Genomic DNA, 24,671 nt, shown 5'->3' on the forward strand with positions numbered 1-24,671 from the left:
GAGGAACACCAGAGTCCAGCTGTGATTAGTCTTCACACTGATTACAGAGGAACAGTCATTTGGAGTTGTTTTCTGGTCACTAATTGTCATGATCACGCTCATTTCTCTCTGTTTACGGTCTTTGCAAACTCCTGAGGGGGGAAAATGTTGCTCTTTTGCTGCAAGGTGTTCACCAAGTGACTTACTGCCTCTGTCTGGTCTTTGGCGATAATCATGTAGTTTGGTTTTTAGGACCTTACCAAGGATTTTTAGAGGTCTTCATCTGTACGAAAAGGTTGGCTGCGACCCAAAACTGAGGTTATGGCAGAATTGAGAGCGAGCCAAAACATTGCAGTTGCAGCCGGAGGGCTAAATAATGCCGCAGAGCTCTGTAAAGCTGAGGGGAGCTGCAGATTCACATGACTGTTCCCTGTAATTTCACCCCAAACATCCCTTCTACAGTGTCATATTCTTTTGCTCATGGTCATTTAACAATATCAATTATATCTGCTTTAAAATGAGCTATGTTCTACCTTTTCATATTATTAATGCTTTTGTCCCTGATGTATGTTATTACAGCACCGCAATATCCCTGCCGACAAAGTCCTCATGACATTTCGAAACGTGAACTCTCAGTTATTCAGAGCAGATCTCCGACATCTAAATCAAACACTTGGAAAAAACTTGTTCTGCCTTGATCAGTGACTCATGCCTTTTCATCACTCTCTTCCTTCGGCGACTCCCTACATGAGTAACACAGTGGGAGTATGTGTTAACTATCTAGATCAGCATTTCACAGCGATCACAGTCGGACGACATCCACCGTGTAATCTTTAAATCTGTGCAGAGACCACACACTTGAATTCGGATCTGTTAAAGACCTCTAAAGATCTGTAAAAATCCATTGTAAGATCCTAAAAACCAAAATACATGCTTATCGCCAAAGACCAGACAGAAGCAGTAAGTCTGCGGAACGTTGGCTATAAAAAGATAAACAAAAACAGACGCAGCGTTAAAGTGCAGAGGCCCTCCAGAGCAGAGGAACAATGTCTTGTTTGATCAGTGTGTTTGCTTCATATTATAAAACATCAGCAATGCATAATAGAGTTTTAAAACTGCCGAGTATTTACAGTATTTACAGCCAGTGGCGCGAGTGCTGCATCAATCCATTATTCACACCTATTTTATCCCGTTCAAGCTGGTGTCACTCCGCAACATAAAATAAAGTGTGTGTTGCAGTATTATCTGTGCTCTAAAGCTGACTACTTCTGTCTTCATGAGCAGTTAAAGCTTCAAATCATGATCCTGGTTACAAATCTCTGAGCCTCAGTTACGGCAACAAACAGTCCAGGTTAAATCCCCAATAAATCTTTCAGGAAATTTGGACTCAAAAAAAACAAAACATAAAAAAAAACCCTCTGTGTTTGATTTTATTATTCACTTTATTTTTAGGTAGCAGGTTGTCCATGTGTTAGATGTGAAACATTAGAAAATATATGCAATGATAAAATAAATCCTCAACATTACGTTTTTTTTTTTAGTTGCTTCTGTGAAATGTAGCACGCTTAATAAAAAATGTTTCAAAAACCCTGAAAAAAATGATGAACTCCCTACTCATGTTACAGTGGATTGCTAGGCAAGGACCTGAACCTGCACCAGGATGCCAGAAAGAAAGGAGAAGAGGAGGGAGCCGCCGAGGGCTTCAGACACAAATAAAAAATGGAATTACCAACTTTTATGAAGTATAAAGCAGTCTTGAATAACCTACGGTTGCCTCTGAAAATGGCGCTGATGTCACAGTGACAGCATTTCTGCATGAGGTTATGTGGGAGAGAGACAGCGCGCCCATGCACTGATATGAGCAGAGCAGATTTGGGAGGGCCCATGCTCCGGAGTTTTTCAGAGGCCCAGCCATTTTCTTGGGTTTGTCTGGGTGGTAAAGTCAGTCATTAGGCTGAAATGACATTTGTCAGGTGAAGGTGGCGAGGGGTAGCAGCATGCCCCCAGAAGTTAGCACAAACCCTGGGACAGCTGTGAGAGGTTTCTCCTCAATGATTTCAAAGCTTATATTGCTCCACTCCCGTTTCCTTTTTTAAGTTAATTCATTATGCTGTCAGTACAAACTCAACTTTGCCCTTTCAAATTAAAAGCCCTCTATCATTACAGTGACAGAAACCCTTAATTTCTTGACAAGGATTTTAATATATTTTTCTATAATTCGTGTGTTATACTTAAGAAGAAGAACAGTTAAGTTTCTGTGAGAAATAAAAAACTGTGTGCGTTACAGTTGTCCTGATGGACTGTGGTGGTGCTGCCGTGGGTCTGGTCTGGCTTCTTGTATCTAATTCAGCGGTATAAAACTGGTGCCCCCGGGCCACTCCGCTTTAAGAGTGGGGCAAAAAGATCAGCATGAATGGCTTAAAAGTAATCCTAAAATTGCAAATAATAATAATAATAATAATAATAATAATAATAATAATAATAATAATAAATGCTGAAGCCGGTTTGCATTTTTGTGCTGTTAATTTAATAATGGAAATAAAAAATGGAATTCTTTAACACTGCAGCGGCCTTCCTACGAGGTGACTTACAAGCCACTTCCAACATGTGTTTTGTATTCAAATGTTTTTTTCCTGACACACTCCTCTTGACGTCCTCCCAGCATTCAAGAGATTATTCTTCACAACAGTTATATCTGAGGCAGACTGACTTCACACTGAAGACAGGAAATTGCCCAAGCACATCATCATGCCGGCCTATGTGGCATCCCATCTTGATACGGCGCCCTTCAGCAGTGTTAGGGAGACTTAAACTACATGTAGTTGAACTACATAGCTTAACTACAATTTGCTGTAAGTTACTGATAGTTAAACTACTGCTGTGTCAAGTATTTCAACTACTTTTTGGGTCATTTTTTGTAGTTTAAGTACTCAGTTTAGGAACTACAATTTTGGCAAATAACATGAAATAGTTTTGGATGAGGTGGAAGCCTTTGTGAAGTCACCAGATGAGTCCCCACAAAATGCTTTTAAAATCTCTACCCAAAATGTGCAAAGTGTTTGTGAAGTTCAACACTGGTGTCCCAGCCATTGCAGCATGTGAGCGGCTTTTTGGTGTTTTTAGTGCCAAATGGAACTGACTGTCTGATAAAAAAAACTTTGACAGACTTCTCATGTGTCGTGTCAACAAGCGATTCTGCCCTGGCATCTAGTTCTAGTGCCTACGTGTTAGTGCCTCTGAAGTTCCTGTGATGTTGACCAAAGATGTCAGCGTTTATTCTTTAAAAAATAAAACTTGAGTTGAGAGGCATATTTCTGCTGGCATGTGAATATTTTGTAGGCTATCATATTTTGTTTCATATACACCATATGTTGATTTATTTAACGCTGAGTTAAAGGAGTATAATAAGTATAAGTAGTTGCTAAAGCTTCTTTTTTTACCAGTAGTTTTACAAACTACATTTCTCCAGGGGTAGAAATGTAGTTTAATCAAACTACTGCCAGGCTGAACTACGTGTAGTTTTACAAGCTACGCTTGCAAAGTAGCTTCCCCAACACTGCCCTTCTGTAATCCCACCTTGATGCTCATCACAAATGGATCTGCCCACTGATCAGTGGTGCAGATAGAGTCAGAAGGAGTTTCATTTGCAGTATTGCTCTTCGAGAATGAAAATCTGCAAGACGTTTCCTGTTTGCAGCCAAATGAACCTCTAGTCTGCCAGGAATGAAGGCTACCATATCAACATGCCACTCGGTGTACAAGCCCAAACAACCGAATCTCTGTGGGGACTGTCAGTCTCCAGTGAAACCAAAATACATAAATCAGTGGTGCAGATAGAGTCAGAAAGAGTTCATTTACAGAATTGCTCTTTGAAAATGAAAATCTGCAAGACGTTTCCTGTTTGCAGCCAAATGAACCTCTCGTCTGCCGAGAATGAAGGCTATCATATCAACATGCCACTCGCTGTACAAGCCCAAACAACCGAATCTCTGTGGGGACTGTCAGTCTCCAGTGAAACCAAACTACATAAATCCTCCAACAGTCATGATGGTTGACCAAACCCTGATTCGTGCTCCTCTGCTGCACTCAAATCTCTGCGGTCTCAACACTGGAAATGTCCAGTACGTGAGTCAACTGCTAATCCCCGGAAAGACGGGAAAGGCTTGATCTGATGGAGGGACGAATTCACTGCCCATCATTTGTTGCCTGTTAACATTTGACGGGGATTGTACGATCTGAATACACCACGCCTCAAACGTGTGGAGGAGACTGAGCTCAGTGTCTCGAGGGCTTCCTCCTAATTACCATGCTTCCCCACGTCTCAACAAATGTCGCAGCATTTGCGATTCCGACTACTCTTTGGCTGACTCAAATTAATCACACAACCTTCCCTGAGGGTGAATAAAAGATGTTCTCTGTCACCCTAAAGGATGGTACTACTATTATTTCACTCAGAAAATTCCATTCTTATATAAGTTTAAACCGACCGAGGTTATGAGGTTCAGTTAGGAGACACAGAAATGCTCCTCCAGTGTGTGTTCTGCTTGTTTGCCTTCTGCTGACTGATGCGTTTTGATCCATTGTTTGGATATTGTTTTTTAATTTGACCCCTTTGGTGATTTGTTTCGTAGTTTGACTATTTCTTGGTCATAGTCAAGTGGTATTAAAGGTCCGGTGTCCAGGATTTAGGGGCAGACTCTCCATGAGTATGTTGTCATTGTGTATAATCACCTGGAAATAAGATTTGTTGTGTTTTTGATGCATTTAAAGAGCCAGTTTTACTTACAGAGCGCACGGGCAGGTATATACAGCAACAGCTGCAGCATGCAGAGTGGGCAAATTTAGATTCTGGATGTGGTTCGTGCAGGGTTCACAGGCTGATCGGACGAGGCCGAAAACTAAATTGCATTTTTACAAATTTTGCAGCTGAGTTTTATTGGTTGCGCCGCCTGTATTCATGAAGATAATAAAAAGATAGAGCTAGGCCCCCCAGGTCTGAACGAAATTGACAAACTTCGCTCACATCAACACGGCATGCTGACAAATTTTCTCAGTTTTTTTTCCCCTTTCACAATAAAAGCCTGTGACAGTATACACTCTGACCTTTTCATTAACAGGCCACTCAATCAAATTTCTTAAAATATCAACATTTATTTAGGGCAAGACAATTTTGGCATTTAGGCTAACACAATTAATTATGTATCCTCATTACTACTGCTCAATTGTTGCTAAAAAAAAAAAACAAAACAAAACAAAAAAAAAACTATATTTGTTACTGTTTCCTTGTTTTGCCAGCCTTTGTTTGCATGAATTCACTGATTAAGAAAATGAAGAAGTAGAAGACAACATACTCTAATCCCCGTAAAAGCATAGACTAGGTTAGTATTTCTTTGCCTTATAGTTTGACCTGCTGTATGTTTTGTCTTCCTCAGCCACTTAAGCTTTGAGGACAAGTGGGCATGCACTACCTTTTTTTTTCTATACAGCAGTCCTGAATGATCCAACCAGACAATAACTCCAAGACAATCTGTGCTTTTCTTGGTGCCCACATATGGAAGGGGGAGGTGAGAGGTATGCAGTTTTTGGGGGGGGGTTTTTGCAATGTGCAACCTCACCCCTCAACGCAGCTTAATCCCACAGACCGGACCTTCAAATAGCAATAAACAAAGTTTACAAAGTCATTTGAATCCCCATCCTGATCCAGCTGATTGACCTGTGCTTTGTTGTGTTTGTGCTTTGATTCCTCCACACACTGAAAATGAGGAATTAGTTCCAAAATCAACAAGAACAGAAAATGCACCACAGTGTGGAGCTAAACAACAGTGACACCTCTGTCCTCAGTGTGTGTGTCTCAAAACCTCAAACCACAAAACCTCATCCAAACATTTGGACCACAATAGGAGGTCATGAAGATGACTCACGGGCTGGGATGTGGAGGGAGTGGGAGTGGGCACAAAAGTGGATATTGGATTTTTGCGATAATTACCAGCCCCAACCCCCCACTGTCTGGGAAAAAAAATAAAAAATCTCATTGAAAAGCAAACCAAAGAACAATGAAATGCCAGCGTGAGGTCACTTTCATTCTAAATTCCGGCACAATTCCATGAATAACATCAACTAATGATCCTTATCAATTCTTTTCAATTAAGCCCAACTCAGTCAGTTATTAATTCTGTCAAAAAGCACTGAAATGTCATGACTTTACCTTCCATCTTTGTGATGACAGCAGTCACACAGATCTGACCAATCTCACAGCCTGTTTCATGCATTTGTACCTCCATGTATAGCAAAAAAAAAAAAAAAAAAAAGAAGGAAACAATTGGATTTTTGTCCAACTCATCAAAATAGTTTTCCTGTACACAGATGAGGTTGTTAAAGCTTAACTTAACTCTGGGGTCAGACTTGTCTCCCACTGTACATGTTCATTCACACACAAAAAACCCTTTCATAAAAAAATCAGATACAACCTATAATAATCCTGAAATATGATGAGACATTTTCTGGTGGGTCTGAATGTTACATCCTCACCCTCCCTCCGTTTTCCTTACCTCTCATCTCAGTGTGGGTGAGGTGGATGAGCAGAATCACGACAGGTAAATCCATCCTGGCGCGTTTTCCTGCGCCCATGCCGACCCGGCTAAAAATGCGTCAGCTCAGACCAAACCCGCCACAGGTTCACCCCCCTCCCCGCCCTCCCCCCCCCTACCCCACCCCACGAGCCCGGCAGAGGTCCAAGTCAACACGTCAAGGCATGCCCGACATTAAAATATGACCAGAGAGTTTGAGGCGAGGTAGTGTGGAGAGGCGAGGAAGAAGTGGAGAGCTCAGTGCGCAAAAGGAGCCACATCCTCTCCACACTGTCACTCCCGGAGACCTCTGAACACTCTGCGCAGAGGCACCCTCTCTCTCTCTCTCTCTCTCTCTCTCTCTCACACACACACACACACACACACACACACACACACACACACACACACGTTTCCACCCCCTTCCTCTCTCTAAAGACTTTGCTGTCAGTCCTCCTGCCTTCCTCCAAGCTTTTTTTTTTTTCTCCCCTGCAGACGCTCAGTCACCGGGCACCTGAAGCATCGTGGTGCTGCATCCACACTCCTGCGCCCCTGTGCAGGGTTCACAGGGGGTCACACTACCCAGCTGGACCGCAGCCCTGTCCGCTCCTCCAGCATGGTTGGGTTGGGCGTACACAATCTAAAGAATGGATTTCCACCAAACTTGGACGGAGGATGGCTCTCCGCCTAGAATGGACCCCATTATCTTTTGGTGCAGATCTAGGATTTTCTTCTCACTCTCTTTGACATTGCCAGATGTGGTGTTTTTTTGTTTTTTTTTTGTCATGTTTGTGCATTTCTAGAAAATACATTTTGATGAAAGAATCAGATGTATTTAGGTTGATGGTAGTGCAAAAGGGGTAGCCCACTCCAGATACAGATTAATTATTAGTGTCGGCAGATTTGTAACTTAGGTCATGTGGAGGAAGTGTCTAGCAAGTCCAAAGTCATTCCTTGTGGGCAGGTCAAGTCGTTTCCTTAGTACAGCTCCCAAGTCAAGTCAAAGGTGAGGTGTGAGTACCTGTCTAACGATAATAACTCTGGTCAGTTTTATACAACTTGTTCCAAAAACACAACACTGAATTTAACTTGTAATTCAAAATTGTTACTGTTACTGGTATTCAGTGAAATAAAAGTAATCACACAAAAAACAAATAGCTTCATAAAGGTGAATTTTTTTGCTTAACTGCTTTTCAGTCAAGAAAAATCCCAGCCGTCTCCAGGCAGGGTCCACCCCTGGACAGGTCACCAGCTCATCGACCCTCAAGTTCTTTTAGTTCCGAGCTGCGCGCCATGAAAACAGCTACTGTCCCTGAGAAGCACTCTGAGCTGCGTTTGACTTGTTTGAGAGGTGCTCTAAAAAATAAAGTCAGGAGGAATGAAAACAGGCTCCTTTTGACTGAACAAACACAAAATGTTATGTCCTGACAGAAACAAAAATGATAACACTGAACTAGAGTTAAAAAAAAAATAACACTATTACATTACACGGTATGATTATCTTGAATTTTCATGTTACAGCATATCACGAACCCCCCCCCATGCACATCTAATGGTACAGATGAGTTTCTTTACTGGAGATGACAGCAGCACAGAGGGAGACAATTTAATTTGTGCCTTTTGTGTTTCACAGTGGAGGAGCTACATTGTTTTTTCGTTGCGTTGGCACGTCTTTGTTTTACCAATGAATGAACCGAGGTGATAAAATGGAGCGGATTATTCTTCCGTTCAGCACTGAGCTCTTTGTGATCTTAGGCTGCGCTCTAATTATTTTCTTTGATACTGGTACCAATTTCCTTTTCGCAGAGCAAACTTCCTAAAATCCTCGTAAAACTGTCATCTCGGTGTTTTTGGACGGCGTGAAGCGCGCGTCGCGTTGAGTTTCACGGGAGGACGTTTTTTAAAAAGGTCATAAAAGAGAGAGAGAGAGTGAGTGAGGGGAATGATTGATCGAGACTAGAGCGTGGAGTAGAAAGGGAGCAGCGCGGGAGTTCTGGTGCAAAGTGTGCTTTCCAAAAAGGTTTTCATGAGCTCTCTGACAAAGGAAGACACAAAGCAGTCAGCCTGGCAGCAGCAGCAGCACAGGGTTGTAAATGTAGTCGGCATAAATGGAGCAAATCTCAGCACAGATCATTGTTTTTCTTGGAGGCCTTTTTGGAAGTTTAACAAAAACTTTACCAGATCACAGACATGTTCGCAGTATGCCTGGTGCCTGATACTTTGAGAACCGTGACCTCGCCGCCGCTGCGAGTTTGTTAGCCGCCAGCAGATATCGTCATACATTGTTCATATAGCACCAACTGGAGTACTCTTTAGTGTAACTCTTACACAGGTAGCCTCACTCGGGAATGACTAATAAACGTTCGCTCTCTGGTTTGTTTGATAAAGGCCCACGAAGAAGGTAGGCGGTCGTTTTCTAGTCTGCGTTGCGTTCAAGTGCTGCATTTTGAGACATAGACAGACGGCCTTGATTAACACTTGTTCTCTGATGACTGTTTTGACATGTCTGTGACGGTCATGAAAGCTTGTTTGGCTTTCTTCTGCGTGGCTTTTGTGTTTTCTCTCTGTCACGAACCACTAATTTTCTCATTAATCATCTTAAAATGTCACCGCGTGTTTGAACCAGTTTTGCGAACCTGTATTGAATCGACGATTGTGCAAATTCTCCGCACGTTTTCATGCTAACCTGTGGATGTTTTGCTCTATCTCTTTGTTTTCGAATAAACCTACAAACCAGCCCAGGATTGAAAACTTGCTGACTGTATCCAGACCCTTTTCAACCGACAGCTGGGCCAAGTCCAAGAATGCCACAGTGAGCTTTACAGACCTTCAGGGGGTTTCTTTACTCTACAGTGGCCACTTTACAGGAAAAAAGTGGCAGATTCGAAGAATTCAATCTGCCAAAAGTAACTAACATACTTAACTTGTTATTGGATGACGGGCAGAAGTGCCAACTTTCTGTGGCACAGAGGTAATTTCAGCAGAAAAAGCAAGACACTTAATCACACTGGAAGAAAAGCCAACGTTAAACGGTGTGTGTGTGTGTGTGTGTGTGTGTGTGTGTGTGTGTGTGTGTGTGTGTGTGTGTGTGTAAATCATTGAATAACTAAAACGAAACAGATGAAAGTTTGGTGTTTTTTATGTCATATTTAGCAAAACGGTAACAAAGGGATTATGTTGTGTTTGAACCTGCTGCTTTTGTTAGATACTTTCTCAACTTAAGCGCTGACCAAAAAGCTGAGTCTGAATATGTAAAAAACAGAAGTGTGGAAAATAAGCGCTAATTCCCTCCAAATATAAAGTTGGGCGGCAGGGCTGTTGCTAAAGAGAGTTATGGAAGGAGACATGAGTTTGGCATAATGCAGCATTTTTTTTCCTTACATGCTCCCTGTATGCTGATATTGTGGTGCAACAGTTGTTCTTGTTCTTGTTCTTGTACTTGTTCTTGCTCATCTCACCCGGGGGGACTGGAGATGGAAACGTTCCCCCCTGACATCTGTGTTTTCTCATCGAAATCACATTGAGCACATTTTGTTACAGCTCAAAGGAATGCCCGTTATTTGATCATAACGCTCAAAAGACGATTGCTTTGAGAGTTAAACCTGCACGGTGTGATCATCTGGTCACTCGGGTGGGCGGTGGAGCGGGCCCTTCACACCACATGGAGATGTCATAACCTCATGAAATTGATAGGGCAGTAACGTTCACACACCCCTGCATCCACCACATCAGTGTAACATTCACTCTACTTTCAACATGCCTCTTAGGCAGCTAAATGCCCCATGTGTCCGGCTCTGTGTGGTGCTGGGAGGTTAATGAACAGTGGGTTTATCTAACTGTTTCACCTGGAGTTGGAGCTGTTAAAGGAACATTTCTTCCCAAATCAGATCAGACGGACTTTCATCAGCAGGGGTGGTTGTTTGATGCTGTATAGGTCAACAGTGACGTGAGTGTGACGGCAGGAATATTTGTGTTTTTATTCTCTGTGAATTCAGTGGCCTCCTCATTAGAGACTCTGCTTCCCTCTCTTCTTTTCCCCTTCTCCTCCCTGTAAAGTTCTCAACGCAGTAAAATACATTTCCCCTCCAGTCGGCAGTCAACGTCACAGAACGTTATCACCTGAAATTGGTGGTCGGCTCCGTGGATCGCTGCTACGGTCAGGTTCATAAACAGGAGTGAGGACAGAGCTACTTTTTAATCCCAGACGTTCAAAGGTAATCTCTGAGCTCTCCTCCTGTCGGTAAAGAGTAATGGATCAGAGCAGAGTCCAAAGTCATTCCAGGGGTTTATTCTCGAGAGGGTCCGGCCCTGATCCAGAATCTCCACCCGGCCCACTCCACAAACATCTGTCTTTTTGCTTTGATAGAGAGCCCCCTAGTGGCAGAAGTTAAAATGTTGCATGTTTAGAGTTAAAAGTCAAAGCTTGTGCATTACTGTACTTAGACCTAATCTAACTTTAGCTTTAGTCAAATCAAATCAAATCAATCTTTATTTATATGGCGCTTTTCATACAGAAAAAAGTACCTCAAAGTGCCTCGCAGAAATAAACAAACAACAGCAGAAAAATAGAAACAGCAAAATAAAAATAGGAGAAGATAGTTAAAAGAACCCAAACCCTCCCACCCCTTCAGACATGGACAGAGACATACACAGTCATACACACACTCACACATATGCACGCGGACACACACACACTAATACACACCCATACAGTAGCTGTCACTAAAGAGACATGGCTGGGCAGCGAGACCTGGTGCATGGAGAAAGCTACCTTTCAGGAGCCAGCCACACCGGGAGAGATGTCGGGCCAAGGCCACAGGGAGCACCGCCACAGACCCGGGCAGACAGGAGGCCCCACACCAAGGTGCAGAGCCCTCTGGTCACCCAGGCCGGAGCCGTCCATGGGACAGCACCCCCCGCGGCCAGACCAGAGACCACCCCCAGCCCGGCAGGCCCCCATGAGGAAACACTGGAGATTAAAAACTGACAGACTAAAACAGTAAAATAAAGCAAAAAGCATAGAAGCTGAAAACACGAGGGACTAAAACATAAAAGTATAAAGGCTAAAAGCACAAGGGACTAAAGGGTAAAATATGAGAGATTAAAACAGTAAAAGAAAAAATAAAGAAATAGATAAATAAAATAAAGTCAAATAAAATAAAAAGGATTTAAATGAATAAATAAATAAATGAATAAATAAGTAAATAAATAAATAAGAGTGCTCTGATTAGTACGGCATAAAGGAATTAAGAAGAATTTAAATTTCAATTAAAAGCCTGGTTAAAAAGGTGGGTCTTGAGCCTCTTTTTAAAAACCTCTACAGTCTCTGCGACCCTGAGGCTAGTGTCACCGATAGCTCAATATATGTCGCACATTTCATCACTCTCAGTTGGAAATATGTGGTTCAAAGCCTCTAGGTGGCAATAGAACTGTTAGTGGAATAAATACCTCCCATTTCCAGTTGATCTGGATCAGTGAAAGCATCAGATGGCTCAAAAGCACCAAAGAGACCAGAGACACGACAAGAGGTCCCGCCTGCCCACTCACAATTAGCATATTGAGTGAACGCAGCCAGATTGACTTTTACCAGGGATAAACCCTCGCCATCTGCGCTGGATTACATATGACAGGACAACTGTGGACAAACACACAAACAGGCCAAAGCAGTTCATTGCACTCGGAACATCACAAAAGGTGTATAATCTTATGGTTAAACACAAAAAGAACAAAAATTGGAGCTAATGTTTATTCACGAGGCGTTTGTGGGCAGCTGCACCGACACAGTTGCAATCAATCAACATTTCCCAACTTCAGAGACAACACAAGAGACTTTTCATTTTCTCCTCGGTATTCAAATCGAGCCTTTTATCACAGTGTATGCAAAGAAATCTAGTTTGGTGAGCTTGAACTTGTTTATCTTTTTTCAACTTTTGCAAGCTTTGAAACTAAATTCTCTGAACACTTTTGTCTTTGTCTTATAGGAAATAAGTTGTCTCACCAGGTGGGATGTAAGTGAGTTTTTACAGATAAATCTTATCAGTCGTACATAGCCTTAACAGGGAAAAGGATGTTAATTGTCTCTGTTAGTCTTCAGGTGACAGTTTCTGGGCAATAAAACAGACTTTTCCCATCTCACAAATGCACAGGAACTCACTTTGAAGATCAAGAAACAAATTGCACCCTTCAGCTTTCCACTTAGCTACATTTCTACAAAACATTTAGTAATGCCATCGGAAAAGTGGGGACATTCATTTCATGGAACTCTCTGTTTCTATGCTCCATTAAAAACAGAAACTTGGGAAGGTTTTTTTCTTCTCTTCTTTCTCTCGTTTCAGGTTGTCTGATCGGTACAGGCTGACTTCTGAAACGCCCTGCATGGACATGGGTATAAAGAGCAGATCGGGATATGGTGTGACAGAAGGACCTTCAGTTGAGTTCAATGGACCGTCTGGGCTTGTTTCACAGACCTTACAGGAAAAAAAAAGACTTTCTGGGCTTTTAAGTTTTTCAGATATTTAGAGATCATGGCTTAAAAATGTTGCTAATTGGTCCTTTGAGAAGTCCGTGTAACAGGTGTCCGACTTCCGTAAGGAGCCCATTGTTTCTGATTTACTGTACAGCTGCAAGATTAACCTTTCCCTTCACTTCCCCCAAACTCCCAAGCAAGATGAGTCCCTCCATCCCTTCATGCTGTCTCCTCAAAATTGCCAACTACTCATTTGCAACAGCAAGGCTGCAACGCTTTACAACAGTAAGCTGCTGCATAACGTCCATGTTGTTTACGTCTGCTCCCCCGTGAGACCGCGTGAGAGGAATCACAGCTGCGGTCGGCACGAGCCACGAGGCCAGAAGGCTGAAGTCACGCACCCGCTGCTGTTTATTCAAGATTTAATATTGAACATATTCGACACACCTTGGGTCCTGAGCAACAAATGGAACATGTTTGAAGTAGATCATATAAACGGTTCTGGAGGTATGCAAATAACAGAGAGACAAACAATCACAGACAGATTCCTTGCATTGTTAATGTTAATCCTTGTTGAGAGAATTGTAGAAAGAAAGAAAATGTTCTATTAATTCACAAAGCTGCAAAGGCTAAGAAATTGTATGTTTTTTCCCAGCGACTTGAATTGGCTTGTTTCTTTCCTTGTGTTGCTTTGCATTAAAAATGGAGGTTGACGCAGAAGGTGAAAGGTCCCATTCATCACTTACTTTTATTAGGGAACTCACATTAAGGCAGGAGATAACTTAAGGGAAGAAACAAAACAATCCAGGAAAATCACTCAGCAAACAGACAAAAAAATGGTCAACTGCACTCAATAATGCCTGAACAGGTTGTTACCAGTTGTTGTTCTGAATCGATGACTTGAGGCTCTTAAAGTTCAGGTTCTGAAAAGCAAGAAATGTGAGGTCGTTAACACAATCACACACATCGGAGGCTGAGGATGTTTGTTCCTCAGTGCAGAAACAATGTTGTTCTTCTCTGAAGGTCAGTCAGATTGTTTCCCCCGCAGAAGCATGAAGGTTCCTTCAGCCCACAGTGACCTGACCAGAGGAAGATAATCTACTTCTGAGTCTCTGCACAGATTATTTAAGGGTGTAAAAAAAAAAAGTGATCTGAAACTGGAACCTAAGCTAGCCTAAAATTTAGAGCTGCGACTAGTTCAGACAATGATTAATAGCCAGCAGAAAAAAATATAGTTGGGTTCAGGACTGTTCGACTGTTGGTAAAACAGTGGGAGAAAGAAATGGTGCATTTTTTTCCCCCAACATTTGCTCGCGTTTCATAAACTAAACAATCAATCAAAGTAATTTACAGATGAATAGTCAAAATCATTGTTAGCTACTGTCACACAGTGCAGTATCTTCATCTGTTTGCTCAAGTCAGTTCGGCGTGAATCTTTCTGGTATGTGTCCCCTTTTTTTTTCCGGGACTGTTTCCTCTTTCTACAGTTTACTGCAATAGTTACTTGTCATCATATTACATAATAACATGCTTAAATAGTTTGCAAACCTTATTTACAATACTGGTAAAACATAAAATCTTATTTAGAGGCAATGATTCAGTAATGGTTGGCCAGGCTGTAAGACATTACAATCAATTTGTAGAGGACACAAATCACAGCTGTGTTTTCTTAGCACTAAAAGGCGAACATAAATCAGGGCAGCGGGAAGCTGTTTTCTGTTGGGGTGAAGAATAGTCTACCACAGACTCCTGTCAACGTGTTTGAAGAAACTTGGAAAAACTGTTATTTCTGGCTCATTAGTTACAAATAATTGGCTGACAGGCCCTGGTTGCCCATAGAGATGACAGCGCTATCTGGGGCTAAAGACCACAAGTTTGAAAATGAAATGAATCTGGGGCTGATTCTCTCATTGTGAGAATGTGTGGGATAATTAAGAGAACGTCTCTTCATACATTTTGACCGTTTTTCCACAGTATTACGGTCATGCGAAGCTGGAATTGGTGGATTTATTAGTTATTTTTTATTATAAGAGGAGGGCCAGAGTGGAAACTGTCAAGTCTGATGAGCGAGCCAGGATCAGAGAAGACCTGCCTTTTCTCTTTTCAGTGGCATATAAGACATTCAGGGTGAGTTTTGGCCACTAACCTTTATTGGGAACCGCATCCTCCTGGAATCAAATAACAAAATATGCTATCAGTACAACATGTTCCTTTACAGTGCTGACAGAAGAGGACAGCGCTGGGGCTCTCCCAAAATTGAGATTGAATTACTTTTCAAGGCTGAGAGAGGGTTTTTTTTGTTTTTTTTGGAATACTTTATTTGTAGGTTTTTTTTTAGATTTTACAGACAAAAATCAAAGATTACGTACAAAAAAAGCAGAAAACGCATACAAACATATGACACTAATACAAAACAAGGCTGAGAGAGTTGATCCCTGCCATCCTACACACACTTTGAAATGTGCGTGAACAAGACCTCATAGCAGTTTGAAACAAGTAAACTGAATTCTAAGAAATGACACAAGCGCGCCATTAGACTCACCTTCAAACAGGACGCCCAGTTGTGGGGGAAATGCGAATCCCTGCTGTGCAGTTAAACTGACTATAGCCAGACAGGCAGATGTAATTGAAAAAACACCACCAGTCTGTGTAACTTTACCGATTCCCTGATATCTGTTCAACTGATTCACATTTTTTTTCATTATCATCAAATACTCAACTTTTTTTCCCACAGGTGTGGTTCAGTATCAAAAAAAGATGCTGTGGTATGAAGCAATACGCAGCAGCAGCAGCAGCATGCAGATACTGACAACAATCTTCTCTATGAAAGCAACACCCAGTTAAAAATTTGATTTTCAACAAAGACACATTTAACATTTAAAAGTCCAGTTACACTTGAAAAGTGTGTTGGGTATGTGCTCATGAGTATTCTCTACATAACTCTTTTGCTCTGGACAGTAGCCAAGCTGTTAGCGGTGGCCATGTCGCCAACAACGGCAACAGTAAGAAAACAGGGAAGTACTAAGATGGAGTACAGCTACAAAAAAAACCAAAACAAAACAAAGCAAACAATTTCTTGAACCCGAAAGCGATGACTCCTAGCACCGGTATGACGATGATGATCTGATTCTACCCTCTGGACCATCAGGCAGCGCTGCAAGGACCATGACTCGCAGTCTTCCAGTCATGACATTGACAATGCCATCGCGACACCGTACCGGGTAAGTTATAGACACTGACAGTGTTGTATATAATTTGAATGTATTATTTTAAATATCAAAACCGGAAACATGAAATGAATACAACAAGCCAACAAAGTCCAAGTGCTCCCTGACTGCGTGGATCAAACGTGCGACCTTCAGCTTTCAGCAAACTGTTGGCTCAGAAAAGTTTCCATCTGCCTGTACATCCCGTGTGAGCTTTTATGAGATCTATTTCCCTGTGATCCAGGAACACGATATCAGCTTATTATAATCATCATCTCAACCATTAAAGTTTGCCGTCTGTAATACAGTGACGAACAATGGGGAAAGTAGGAGGGAGAAGACTACAAATACGGGATGCAGGACACGCTGCAGCGATGCTGTGATAATGAATGAGCGATGGCGAAGAGTAAGGCAGCCGGTTAGGGCGCTGAAATAGAGGAGCAAAGGCCAGAGAGACAAACCTTAATGTTTCTTTTTTCTTCTGTAGAGCTCTTCACGAAAACATGTTCACTGTTAAAGCTGCTTCGTGAGCGTTGTATATTGTAAAGTAAATTTTAAAAAAAAGAATTGAATTCTCTTCATGCTTTTGTATAAGCAGGTGTTGACTAATATGGTGCTGCAGTTACTTCAAATATCTTTCTGTCTTTTTCCATTTATGAAAATTTCTGTGGATGGGTTGCGCTGACAAATCCTTTGGTGTGCTACCGACAGAGGCATGTCATCCTGTTTGTCCCACAGCCCACTTAGTGCTGGTCAAGTACCAGCAGTTCTTCCTGTCTCCCAGCACTCTCCTGTTTTGTGGTTGTTTCTCTCCTGCAATTTGCATGGCTCTCTGTATGAATAATCCTCATACACAGATCCGTGCTCTGTATTTATCTGTGTGTGTGCATTGTGTCTATGACACAATGCACACACACAATCCACGAACTACATACAAATCTAAACCATCTGTCGACCACAACCTGACGAAACCGTAACCTAGCTGCTCTGCCCGCAGGCAGACGGGCCAGCTGACATTTACACTTTGCTGTTGTGAAAATATCAAGACAGGACAGCTTACTGACAGATCGAATTACTGGAGACCATCTGTTGTCGGGGTTACGCCGGCCGCAACGCCCATCAAAATGCTCACAACCCGATTTCTGACTCCTCAGTAGCCAAGCTCACAGCCCTTCCCATGGACCACTATGGGACCTTATATTGGAAAAAAACAAGTATGGTAGTGAATGGAGTGAGAATTTTTTTTTTTTATCCCGTAACACATATTACACAATTACATATATGATGTTTGTCAATTCAAGAGCTAACTTTTTAACGTGAGGAAGTCGCAGTTTGTCAAAAAACGTATGCCAACAGTTGCATTTAAGTGGTGTCGTCTCATTTAACAGCCACCAAAACCTGTACGTTAAACCTTGTCGAGCCGCCCCTGTATATTAGCTTGCTCGTTGAACTGACGAACTACCCTTTCTCATAACTGCAGTTGTCAATACGGCAACTTTTACTGTGATGTCTACCTTTGTTAATAGTTCTGAATGACGTATTTCGAGCGAGACGATGCAGTTCACCGAGCCGTTTCTCACAAAAAGAGGGAAATGCATGAAGAGGATGACGGCTCAGATTCTGCATCATCTTTAAAATCAGTGGGGTTTCCAAATATAACTCGACATGACAGCCAGTGAAACGTCGGATCACTCCTCAGCCTTTAAGTATGCAATTAAAATGACATATGCTGTCACTAAATCAGGGGGTGGATTATCAATTGGTGTCCAAAAGATGATGAAAGTGGGACAAATTGTAGACCCTCAAATTACAGGTCTTAGCTGGTGGAAGGTCATTAGATCGGAAGGGACCGGGGCTGAGCGCAAGATGTTTTTTAAGTTGATGGCAAAACCTTAAAAAAGAAGAACATCCTGATCCTTTTCTCCTCTCTGTCCATTCACTCCCTCCGCCCCTCTCTCTATCTTCCACAATCCATCTCACACACACACAACTTCTCTATTTCCCTCTGCCTCACACCAATTTTTCACCACATGCTTCTTTGTCCCTTGTCGCCACCTTATAATTGCATTGGTTATTTTTTTTTTTTTGGTCATCTGCTCTCACGTTTCCTTCTCTTCTCCTTTCACTCTCGCTCTCAAGTTAAGAGGATTGAAGCTGGAGCCTTTTGGGATTCTAGGAGCTGTTGGCAATCGCGGTGGTTCTCAGGTCAAATTTCACTTTCTTGGCTGTCCCCAGAATCCTCAAATGCAGCACAACCAACCAGCGATTCAACCGAACCAAATCAAATTTCAATGCCAAAAAAAAAGCTGAGCTTTATTGACAACGGGGTGTCAAACAGAAAATTAAGACTGCAGCTGTACACACTGACTTTACACGCTTCTTGACACAATAAAAATAGATATATTTTGTGATATTTTATAGATTTATGTATCTTCGGGTCTCAGCTGCTGCTGTTCTAATTGCACCAACTGTGGTCAAGAATGAAATCGAGTAGTGACAAACATAAAACTGAGGGAATTTTAAGCATCAAGTTTATGGGATGGGGAGTTAAACCTCTGTTTTTCTAATATGGGCTTCAGTGGCAAAATTTTTGTGCACAAGAGTATTAATGGCACTCAACATCCATGCAGCAACTGTTTCCCAGCTAAATGTCCTGGCGGAAAAACCTAAAAACACTTTACAGAAACACTATACATTCATAAATCTACAAGCTTTGAGTTGGGACAATTTTCAAGTTTATTAATGTGGTCTCACTAGACCTTCCACATCTGTACAAAAAATATAAATCTATTAATATAATAATAATAAATATAATCTGTACAATAAAACATAAAACAGGAAAAGGGAACCAGAAGTGCAAAAATAATATTTTAATTCCTACAGTGCTTTATGGCATGATTCACATTCACAAGCTGCACTGCCACTCTTCAAGGCAAACCTAACTGCATGAAAAAAATGTGTGCAGATAAGTCTTTGAGAATAACACTACCGAAGCCTCAGGAAATAACTCAGTCGCAATCCACCCATACACCGCTGTGTCATCATGTGTTTTTGGAAAGGTAACCACGACACTTTGCAGCAAAACTGTTCCTATACATCCATATGTTCACCGCCCCAGCTGCAGTAGGTCTGTTTGTTCTCAAGTTCTCATTTTATTGTGAGAAATACTGTATAATGCAACGTAATGCAATGTTAGCACAGTTCTTGTTCAGGTGCCTTTTAAGAAGAAGTCTCTCTCGTATCACGCCAATAGATCCTCTCTCACAATGAATTGAAAACTCTAAATTCAATCAGTGATTGGTTGTAAACACACGCAGACATGCAGTGCACAAAAAACACACCTCAAAAGAGTTTAGTGGTTTGCTTCCATTCACAGTTATATTTTGTCGGTCAACCAGTAAGTGTGCATAATCGGCTTGCAAACACACACTGCCTCTGAATAAATATTGAGACCACAAAGTACTAGTTTCAGCTGATCTAATAAACTGATTAGGTGCTCGGGACAAATTGAATCCATAAGTGTGTGTCTTTCATTATGTGTTTTTTTTTTTTTTTCCTTGGTAGTCAAACTTCACTTGCTGACAGAGAAAAGCCAGAGATGGAGAGATTGAAATAACACATTGTGCGGTTGCAAGTATGTAGGACGGAGAGGCAGAAGGAGAGAAGTTTTCTGAGAAAGATGCGGCAGAAGTTAACCGAAAGTCTACGGCAGAAGCAGAAGCACTCGTAGATACTGTCGCATCCTGTTAGGAAATGCAGCACATACTGATATTTCTAGAAAAATAAAATGTTAAACCAAAACAGTTTCCCACCAGGTCCATTAAGAAAGGATTTTCCAAGCTTGGTGTGCCGGGACTGCACACAGCCCTGATGTAGTCCCTGTACGGAGCCTCTGGTGATGAACTGGAACGCAGCTTTGAGGCACATCTTATCACCCACATTCAGTGCCTGAGCTTCAAAAACTCCTATGTCTGAACGGGAGCAAATTTACTGCGGCCACTTTCCAAAAATTTAAGGAAAGTGCAGGCAGTTAACTCTCACATGGGGTGGGTAAAAAATGTCAAAAGTCCAAAGAGACATTTGTTTCTGTGTACAGAGGAAATATGAATGTGGCCACCTGTCTTCCTTGTGACAAATGCAAACGTGCTGTTCGGTTTTCAAGCTCAAATTTAGGTAAAAGATAAAAATATGTCCCTCTGTATGACATCTGCCTCCTAATCAGCCATCAGTGCCTCGACAAAACAACAATAACGAGGCCTGTTGAGCCTGTAGCATTGCTCAATCATAGGGGATTATTTTTCACAGCTAAGTACACATCTAATGCAGGAGCCAAGCGACAACCGGAAAGATGCACACGCTCATCTTCCACAAGCTCAATTAGCAATTAAAATTAGCCTGCACCCCGGGGGGTGACAGCATCCAAAGAGGTGAAATTACCAGCGAGCCGAGAGAATGACATCTCCCGAGCATGTCTGTCACCGGACACAACACAGTAGCCAGCAGCACCGGCAGCCACATTGTCAAGGACACAAAGGCAGGACAACACAAGTTATAATTTAACCTAAAGCTGCAAATAGTGAAGCAGACAGCCCTGACACGTGTTTTATTAACTATTCAGCTGAACTGTCATGCAAGCACCAGGAGATTTGTTTTATTCATTCACTATCAAAGCCTTCTGAAAGCAACTTTGAAGGGCTCCGTGGTCAGGTAAGGCACAAAACTAACAGTTGGACTTTCAAAATAAAGCTCGCTGACATATTTCACATATCGCGACGTGACTTTTGGACTGATATTGCCCTGAAATGGCAGCACTTGGGTTACTTTTAAGCGTTTTGCAGTGTGTGTGCAGGTTCAGGATTTCAGCGTCAGTAGAAGATTCGAGGCCCATCCTCATTATCTCGTCTGAATTAAGACTAGCTCCTCCTTAAGAGAAAAGTTACTCATAAAAAAACAAAGTGTTTCCTGAGATAATGAGATAATCCATCACAAAACAACTTCATAAGCGTCATAAGAGTGGAGCATTACACACACACCACTCTGTGGGGTGTATTTTTCGGAGTTTCGAAAAACGGGGCATGAAAGATGCCATGTGTGCATCAGAGACACTCACAAGTCTTTTTTGTTAAGTCAGGTCCTTGGCTAAGTCACTTTTCAGCAATGATATTATCGGCCAATGTATATAACCTTTTTAAAAATTATGACAATCAATTGAATTGACATGAACTACAGTTACTGATATCAGTACTAATGCCTCATGTGGTCTAGTCTCTGCCCGCTACAGCCTGTGAAAGACTGTAGTGTGGGAGGGTCTCGGCGCCAGCCACCAGTCAGCTGTGAGAGAAGAGGTTGTCATATCAGGTTAATGTCAGGTAGCTGAGGCGTTCTGAAAGAACACACTGTATCTGGCTTACGTTAGATCCAGGGACCGTACTCAGAAAGCGTCTTTGTTCTGACAGCTGCTCCTGGTAAAAAAATAAAATAAAATAAAAAATTCAATGAAAATTCCGATAATTATTAGGTTTTCTCTTTAAAATTGAGACTCCTTCCTTCAAGGGAAAACAGTTATCCAAAAAGCCAAAATGTTGTTTTCATTAGATAATGAGATAATCCAACCGCCAGTGACTTCATAAGAGTTATAAGAGTGGACCATGACATACACACCGCTCTGTCGGGAGGATTTGGGGAGTTTCAAAGCAAACCACGTCAACTTTTGATTAATCTATTGACACTTGTTAAGACGCCATATGCATACTGGCATGTCATGGATGATCTAATGGATGTTATGCTACATGAAATAAGAGGGAATAACCTGTTTTCTTGTGATAACAGAGTGTCTTATCATGTAATCCTGTGCTAATCACATAATTAACTCATGATCTTGAGGAAACAAATGCAATATAACTTGTTATCATGGAAAAAGGGGGGGGGGGGATGTTATGTTTGTGTTCATTCTCCCTTTAAGTCTGTTTCAACTTGTCGCTGTGTCTTTGGTCCAAGAGCAATATCTGAATGCCACAGGAGCCCTCTTCGGCCTCAGCTTGATGCCAACAAAACAAGGAAGTGCCAAGACAGGATGGAGGGGGGAAACGCCAGCCAGGAGAGCAGACAGGATCAGCCAGAGTGTTTCAATTTTAACGACGACACTGACTAACGAGAGCTGCATTTAGACCCTGATGTGTTGGTCAGTCCCGTCGTATTTGTGGAAATCAGTGAAACAGAGAAGCCCACTTTGACACTGGACCAGTTGATCTGAAAGACACATATTGAGCACTCGGCACTTGTTTTTTTCACTGAATAAACTGTGAAATGGGGAGCACAGGTCACTGGTTTCCTAACATAATAGATTTAACTTATTTGGTTCGTGATGACGTGCCTCCTCTGCTTCAGTTAGTCACAGGTCAAAGCAGAAACAGATCCTCTGAGTGAAGACTTGTTTCGGATGCCAAGTCATCAGAAAAGTCATCGAATTAGAAAAACAACATACAGAGGCGGCTCCCACATTAGCCCTTATGCTGAGCGAATTGCACAATATAAAAATGTCTGAGCTATCATGTCGTAAAAAAGGATTTAACCTTCATTTGATTCAGATTTTACAGGAAGAGGATACTTTCAAACAGTTTTTTTATTGCCACTTTGCTCTGACATGATTTCATGCTTTTTTAACTGTATGAACTAATGCTTTCTCTCTTTTAGAAGTTTTCTTGCCTGTGCATTTTAATGCATCTTACTGTGACAGCAAATAAAACAATGACGTATTAAATGCCCCATAGTATGCCCTCTTCAGGTTCATCATTTTATTTTGTTTATTATATTTTATAGGTTTACATGCTTCAACGCTTAAAAAACACATCAGTTTTCTGAAGCCGAAGCTGAAGGCCTGTATTCCCTCTCTGTGTGAAACGCTCTGTTTTAGCACCTGCCTCTTACCCAGTCTGCTCTGATTGGTCAACTCACGCATGCCTGACCCAGCACCACTAACAGCAGCAGAGCAGCTGTGCTAAAGCAATTATCACGCGCAAAATCAGCCGCTGGGCTCAAATTGTGCAAATGTGTCACATGGCGACATAGTGTGATGTCACAAAGTCAGGGGGGTTAACGGCGGGGCTACTGATGAGGCGTTTCAGGGGCAATGATTTCCGTGGGGAAGATGAGTTCCAGTTGGTGTGGACCCTTTTTCACTTTCAAGATCTTTTACATTCTCAAGGAGCTGTACAGACACACGCTCACCTGCAGCAGGTTGGCAATCAGGATTTGTTCCTTCGTTAAATCCTTAAAGTCCATTTTTGTGCGCAATCACGAATCCCAGGATGCGGAGAGTAAACGTCTTCAAAACTATCACAACAAAATCAAAGCGGTCTGCTTGGAGATAAAACTTTAAAACGTATATGGCACCATTCTCAATCACATCATGAGCCAGCGGTATCTTGCAGCACTGCCTTCTCGAGCGGTGTCAGGAAAATAAACACTTTGTCGGTTAATAAATAATGTGTCACAGAAATAAATAAATCAGCCCGTCAGCAGCTTCGCCCTGGCAGTCATTAAAGTGATATTGGAAGTAAGTCACTGGCACTGTGGGTTATATCTTTGAGGTGATCTGTGTGTGCTTGGCGATCAATGAATAAATGATTCCTCTGGTGTGCATCAAAGCTTGAAGCGCTGCGATAAAACAAACACTCGAGAGCGTTACAAATGCGCTCCGACGTCTCTTTGAAGCAGCTTTAGCACTTAATGAATCATTTATACAGATTAATAAGACCCGCATCTCCTCTACTCCCAAACTAGGCCAAAAAAAAAAAAAAGTGACTCTGATGGTCCGTGTCTGAAAGAAAGACAGCTCTCTCTTTAAAAATGTGAGATAAATCCTCACTTTCCAAATGTAGAAAATCATGAATGGACGAATGACATCACACTTTTGGGAGTATCAATCGACTGAGAATAAGTAGGAGTACAACGCAAGTACTACAAGTACTATAGACGCAGGGTGCAATACGTATGAATTTTGGTTGAAAACACTCCAGACTCGACCAAAAGTATCATCAGAATGTGAAGAAATAATAGGTGCGATCAACAAACACAGTCGGTAGGAGGCTGCTTCACACTGCGTCACACTCCAATACACCTAACAAACACACAAGCAGACGAGCTGGTAAAACGGAGCGAACAGAAGCTGCAGAAAAGCCTTTGTGAGTGATCGCACCAGCCGCGTGGATTTGAATTTCCAAGGCTTTGAGAATATGAATAATACAATCAGGTCGTAATATGAGGTCAGGCGCTCATTTGACAAGCCCTGAAGGCAAGGCTCAAATTTAATACTGCGGCCAAGAAAATGAGGTGTGTTGTTTTCTTTTTACGTGACCATATTTGAAATTGGTTTTGTTTATGTGCTCTAAGCTAATACCCTGCCCACGGCAGCGACGTGACCAAGTTTCTTCGTAAAAGCTTTTCACGTGACCA

At 41.9% G+C, this 24,671-nt stretch overlaps 1 protein-coding gene across 3 annotated transcripts in view; it reads right to left on the reverse strand.

The window, feature by feature from the left end:
- rxfp2a (relaxin family peptide receptor 2a) overlaps positions 1–6,656 on the reverse strand; it is a 37,122-nt gene extending 30,466 nt beyond the window's left edge. For all 3 annotated transcript variants that reach the window (XM_037120262.1, XM_037120267.1, XM_037120266.1), the window contains exon 1: positions 6,528–6,656. In XM_037120262.1, the coding sequence (XP_036976157.1) occupies positions 6,528–6,606 (79 nt within the window). In that variant the 5' untranslated portion in view covers positions 6,607–6,656. The remainder of the gene's footprint in view (positions 1–6,527) is intronic.
- Between the last annotated feature and the right edge of the window lie 18,015 nt (positions 6,657–24,671).

Source organism: Acanthopagrus latus, chromosome 13 (assembly GCF_904848185.1).
Source record: "Acanthopagrus latus isolate v.2019 chromosome 13, fAcaLat1.1, whole genome shotgun sequence".
NCBI lineage: Eukaryota > Metazoa > Chordata > Actinopteri > Spariformes > Sparidae > Acanthopagrus > Acanthopagrus latus.